Consider the following 6,261-nt stretch of genomic DNA (forward strand, 5'->3'; position numbering starts at 1 on the left):
GAATCACTTCATAGGAATGGCTGTGGGGAAGGGCTTGAAGGAGTCATCCTCTGACTTCCATGTGAACCATGAACATTAAACATGGAGAAATGAGGAGCGGCAGCAGATCGGTTTGGGATGCATCTTCAGGGGATGCTGAAACAACAACAGCATTTGGTTTGCTCTACACCCCTGTCACCCCTCGCCCGCAAGCCCAGGGAGTGGTCAGCAGTGGGGCTTTGTGACGTCGAAGCCACCCTAGGGGTGCCATTGGATGGGACACTGCCTGTATGATCAAACAAAGCTCAAGGGTGTGGCTTTGCCTTGTCACCAGGAGGGTATATATAGGGAGGGCAAGAGCTCCGGGCCACTGCGAAGATTCAAAAGCTACAAAGCTTTCCGCAGACATTGACAAACCAATGTATACAATGGGCCAACAATCCAGTGCTGGCGGGGTGAAGAGAAGCACCCCGTGTGAATCCAACGAGGTGAATGAGACGGTAAGATTGTTAGGTTTTGAAGCGAAGGCGAGGGTGAAAGAAAGACACACAGAGCAGGGGCGGCTCAAACAACAACACAGGAATATTGCAGACAATTGTGGAAGTGGTGGGCCCGCTTAATGCCAGAGCCCACCGCCGCTTACAGGCTGGGGTGCTTGTAGGTATGGGTGGGAGGGGCCTGGGCAGTATGGCTTGCTGCCCGGCAGGATATTGATAAGATGTTCTTAGCATCAGGTGGTTTGGCCCTTTTTCTGCTGGAATATCATTGTGGTGTTCCTTAAAACGTTGCCAAGCAAGATATGATAGGGATGTTTCTTTAGTTGGGCCTTCGTCCGCCTTGCGGACAGGTGGTTAGGCAGGATGTTTCTCACGGCCTGAACCCCCATGGGATGTTTCACTTTGACCAAGGTCTGCAAAATAGCAAAGAACTTACAGAATGGTGCAGTTTGGACTAACAGATGACCCTACCCACGCTCCTCTTCTTCTTCCCCATAGATCCCTACTCTGTGATTCAACCTTGTTCTTCTCTGGATCAAACCCCTTCCTCAACCTGCATTCCTTCTTGTCATGAAGCCCCCCGTGCTATCCAGTCTCTATCCTGTTCACCCAAAATAATGTCCTCCTGGCCTCTCCCTGTTTTCTTAACAGATGCCAGAGACGTCAAGGGGGGACTCACAGCCAGAACCCGCTCCTAAGAAATCAAAAGCATCGGACTCCTCGACCGTATTAGTGCTTTCCTACAGGAGAGAGGTTAGAAGACGTTACTCCGTCTCCGATGAATTGGTGAATGACCACTCCCGAGAGAACCGAGTCAACCGCCTCCAAATAGACGAGGAAGAATTCACGCAGATTTCTGTGCAAACAGCTGCAAACCAGAAGGAAGATGCTGCCGTTAACCTTGGGCAATGAAAATAAAGTTTGAGAAGCTGATGGCTGTGCATATCTCTGCCTGTTTTCTGATGGTGGTGCGGGGGGGGAAGGGAAGGGAAGAGGTAGGCATTTGAGAAGGGAGGGATATGAGGTCCTGTAGGGTTGCTGGACAGACCCACAGGTGGACAGTAAGCCAGACATTGTAAATAAGGCCTGGGGGAGGACTGATTCCTAAAGAAAATTTCCTTCTTAAAATTTTATCTCACAGGAAGTGGAGATGTGTATATGTTCACGCAACTGTACCCGGCAGCACATAGTTCTGCTGAATGCACATATCGAAGGTATTCCCATCCCCTTTCCATCTGATATTTTCCTAGGTTAGAAATATATGCTTTATAAAGAGTAAACGTTCTGTAAAACACAAAGCACAATACAAAAGAAGATAGTAGATGTAGGAGTAAGTAAACGGCAGGAAAGCATTGCTTGTAATGAAATGATTGAAAAGCCAATTCTAAAACAAAATGTTCAATGCATCTTAAATATTTGTTACTGTTTTAATGACCTCAGCAGCCTTTAATCAAGATAAGTATGCTTTAGAAATGTGTTGATATCCGCAAAGTGTGAATATTCAAAATCGCCATGACTTGGGAAAAGGAAAGTAAAACACTCTTAAGTATGAGGAGCTTTTTTCCATGGAATGTGAACTGCAAGGTGGTGAGAAGGGTTAGGTGTGATGTGGTGAGATCATTTTTAGGAGAGTGTGTCTATTATCGGCTTCCTAACACTTCCATTTTGCATGATAATTTCCTGAAATTCGTCATTTAATTAAGGCTATAGATTTTGATTACAATGTGTCTTAAAATGTCAAACAGTATAATATTTATAGTGAAAAAGAAAACTGCTTGGCGGATACACATCGGTTAGCGGGAAAAGACACCACAGGGATTCACCATGGAGTCACCCGTGGATGGGGTTTTAGTTTCTGTCTTTGAATTGACCTTCACATAGTGTCTACGTCTTGAGAGTTCAGGGGATGTTGGAGAGATCATTAGGTAAAACAAGAAGGTCTTCTCAGGACACATGAGGGAGTTAAATAAAAATGCAGGAGCAATTACAATTTTAGTTATTTGTAACTGTGGTTTGCTAAGTCATAACACTGTCATGGATAACATGAAAAAATAAAATATACTAAATATCAATAGACAAAAACCAGTTTGCTTTTCTCCAACCAAATACCTAAATACCTAGCACTGATTTCCAGAACAAAATCCCCCACGTACCATCTTTGGAATAAAAGAATATTCTTTCAAGTTGTCGGACCACAAGGTAAAAACAAAAAATCCCAATGCTTTTTTTCTTACTCTTTGATATGTACAATTGAAGGTATTCCTCATTGCAAACTAATATTTCCATCCAGCACGTGACATTAAAGAATTTTTCATATTTAGGATAGTAATACGGGATCACATTCTTTAGCCTTAGGCATTGCAGAGGAAAAACAAACAAACAGAAACAAACCAAAACTAAGCTGAGAGAGGCGGAGCAAGAAAAGCAGAATAGAAGGCTGCACAGATCAGCCCCCTCGCAAGGACACAAATTTAGCAACTATCCACACAGTAGAAAACACCTCCATAAGAACCCAAAATCAGGGGAACTCTCATAGTACCTGGTTGTATCACTGAAAGAGGCACTGAAGAGTTAGAAGAAACAGTCTTAAATCGCTGACCCCACCCCTTCCCTATCCTAGGCAGTGGCAGTGTGGTGTAAAGAGCATCTCTGGAAGCTGGAAGAGCAAGAGCAGAGCAGTTGTGGGTCACTGAACTCAGTGCTGTCTCTTACAGGAGAAAGGAAAACCAGACCAAACGTAGCTGACTCCCATCTGGGAAGGGAGCATTGCAACCACCTCTAGCCAGAGGGAAATTACCCATCCCAGGAATCAGAACTTGAGTTTCTGCAAACCTTGCCACCAAGGGCTAAAAAACTGTTCCAGGTTTCTCAGACAACCTTAAAGGCAGTCTAGGCCATAAGACCTGTAACTCGTAGGTGAGTTCTAGCGTAGAATTGGGCCCAGAGGCAGTGGATTGTGGCGGGTATGTGGAGGGGTGCACATGACCTACTGAGATACCAGCTGGGGCAGCCAAGTGAGTGCTGGTGTCACCCCTGCCCTAGCCCCAGACTGCCCAGCTAGCGGCTCCATGAAAGACCCCCTCCTTCCACTTGAGGAGATGGAATAGTGAGGAGCGTTTTTTTTCTTGCATCTTGAATACCAGCTCAACTACAGCGGGACAGGGCACCGGTCGGGGTTGTGAAGCCCCTGTTCCAGGCACTAGCTCCTGGATAACATTTCTAGACACACCCTAGGCCAGAAAGAAACCTGCTGCCTTGAAAGAAATGAAAAGAGAACACCTATACACTGTTTATGGGAATGTAACTTAGTTCAGCCATTATAGAAAACAGTTTGGTGATTTCTGCAAGAACTTAGAATTACCATTCATCTCAGCCATCACATTACTGGATATATACCCAAAGGATATATATCATTCTACCGTTAAGACATATGCATGCGTATGTTCTTGACAGCACTATTCACAATAGCAAAGATATTGAATCAACCTAAAGGCCCATCAGCAGCAGACTGGATAAAGACATTGTGGTACATAAACAGCATGGAATACTATGCAGCCATAAAAAAACGAGATCATGTCTTTTGCAGCAACATGGATGGAGCTGGAGGCCATTACTCTAAGCGAACTCACGTGGGAACAGAAAATGGAATACCACCTTTTTCCATTTCTAAGCAAGAGCTAAACATCGGTACGCATGGACACAAAGAAGGGAGCAACAGACACCCGTGTCTACTTGGGGGTAAAGGATGGGGAGGAGGGTGAGGATTGAAAAGCTACCTGTCAGCTATTATGCTGATTACCTGGGTGATGAAATAATCTGTACACCAAACCCGTGTGACACACAATTTCCCTATATAACGAGCCTGCACGTGTACCCCTGAACCTAAAATAAAAGTTAACAAAAATTTAAAAATAAAATAATAAAAAATTAAGAAGTCTCACAGAGGTAGAGAGTAGAATGGTGGTGACTAGGGGCTCGGTGGTGGTGGCTGGAGAGACATTGCTCAAAGGATACCAAATTTCCGTTAGACTGAAGGAATAAGCTCCAGAGATATATTGTACAACACGGTGACTACGGGTGATCATAATATGTTGTATTATTGATAAATGCTAAGAGAGTAGATGTTAAGTGTTCTCAATACAAAATGATAACTTTGTGGGATGATGCATATGTTAATTAGCTATATTTATTCATTCTACAATGTATATACTTCAAACATTAGATACATGATAGATACATTCCATTTTATCTGTTCAGTTTAAAATAATAAAAATAAAGAAGAAAGACATGTCCAAGTGTTCTGCCTGGGAAGATGGGCCTGAGAGAGTCTTACATAGTTAATCATGTACTATGTTTTTCTGTGCAGGACAGCAGAGGGAGTGGGGCTACCTGAGAGCAGCACATAGTCAGTAAATGGCCTATAACAGCTCTACTTCCTTTCTTGAAGAATCAGAATGGTGAAAGAAACCAGTGTAATGTTTCTCATACCCCTAAGAAGGACACTAAAGTGTTTTAAAGAGAGTTGGATCTGAAGGTGCCCTGTGGTTGGGCTTGAGGGATGACATGAAAATGTTCTGCATGAATCAGCCATTTAGGGCCAGATGGGATGATACGCATCTCAGGAGATGTTCGATGGATACGACATTGGGAAATTCTGAGATTCTGAATTGACTAGGTGTGAGACTCATGCATATTAAGTGCAATTACATAAAATGGCATTGCATTTCTCATTCGGCCAAGCATTGTAACCAGGTATATTCATGTGCCAGCTATTTCAATAGAAAGTGCTAGCTCTCACAACCGTTTGCATTCCAATACAATTTTCTGAATGTAAGAGAAAGAGATATAGTTATAACCAAGGTGTTAATCAATGAGAATAGTTTGCATCTCATCTTCTCTATTCTGCAGAAAGGCCCTTGAAGAGCATATTGCATCATTTTCCTCATGGCCAAGAAAATCAAGAATCACTGATCTGGCCAGGTGCAGCGGCTCATGCCTGTAATCCCAGCACTTTGGGAGGCCGAGGCGGGCGGATCACCTGAGGTCAGGAGTTTGAGACGAGCCTGGCCAACATGGTGAAACCCTGTCTCTGCTAAAATACAAAAAAAAAATTAGCTGGTCGTGGTGGCGGGCGCCTGTAATCCCAGCTACTGGGGAGGCTGAGGCAGGAGAATTGCTTGAATCCAGGCAGTGGAGGTTGCAGTGAGCCGAGATCGTGCCACTGCACTCCGGCTTGGGTGACAGAGCCAGACTCTGTCTCAAAACAACAAAAACAAAAACAAGAAATCACCGATCCATTTGAAAGTCAGCAAATATTTTGTCATTGACTAAATGTAGACCCTAGAGAGTGATCCCCATACACCACACTACAACTTAAGACTGATTCTGTTTCTTAATCATCCTTTGGAGGTCATCACGTTTTTGAACTCTTGTAATAACAGGGGACTTGAACGCATTTCAGACAGCAAACCTCGTCCTGTGTTATCTTATGCTCTGGGAGGAATTAAAAGACAAGGAAGTAAGGAAGAAAGAAAGGAAGGAAGGGAGGGAGGAAGGAAGGGAGGGAGGGAAGGAGGGAGGGAGGGAGGGAGGAAAGGAGAAGAGGAGAGAAGAGAAGAGAGGAGACGATCTCTAAACCTAAATTGGTAGAAAGCTTCACAAGTCTGAATACTTAAAAAGTTAAATTAAGTAGCTAAAGATGTTTTTGAAAAGCATCTGAGCAAACAACAAAATGATTCTGAAAAATATTTGGTAATGTAATAATGACAATGGGTTATTTCTTCTA

At 43.6% G+C, this 6,261-nt stretch overlaps 1 protein-coding gene across 1 annotated transcript; it reads left to right on the forward strand.

The window, feature by feature from the left end:
• Nucleotides 1–354: 354 nt before the first annotated feature.
• LOC129395331 (sperm protein associated with the nucleus on the X chromosome C-like) lies at nucleotides 355–1,408 on the forward strand. Its single transcript, XM_055106522.2, has 2 exons — nucleotides 355–479; nucleotides 1,128–1,408. Exons 1-2 carry the CDS (start codon nucleotides 399–401, stop codon nucleotides 1,386–1,388), a joined length of 342 nt encoding a protein of 113 aa, XP_054962497.1. The 5' UTR covers nucleotides 355–398; the 3' UTR covers nucleotides 1,389–1,408.
• The last annotated feature ends 4,853 nt before the right edge of the window (nucleotides 1,409–6,261 follow it).

The sequence above is a fragment of the Pan paniscus genome, chromosome X (genome assembly GCF_029289425.2).
Source record: "Pan paniscus chromosome X, NHGRI_mPanPan1-v2.0_pri, whole genome shotgun sequence".
NCBI lineage: Eukaryota > Metazoa > Chordata > Mammalia > Primates > Hominidae > Pan > Pan paniscus.

Coding starts and splice junctions, on each gene's coding strand:
- LOC129395331 (XM_055106522.2), top strand. CDS start 399: ATGTATACAATGGGCCAACAATCCAGTGCTGGCGGGGTGAAGAGAAGC. Junction 480..1,127: donor CCAACGAGGTGAATGAGACG/GTAAGATTGTTA, acceptor TTTTCTTAACAG/ATGCCAGAGACGTCAAGGGG.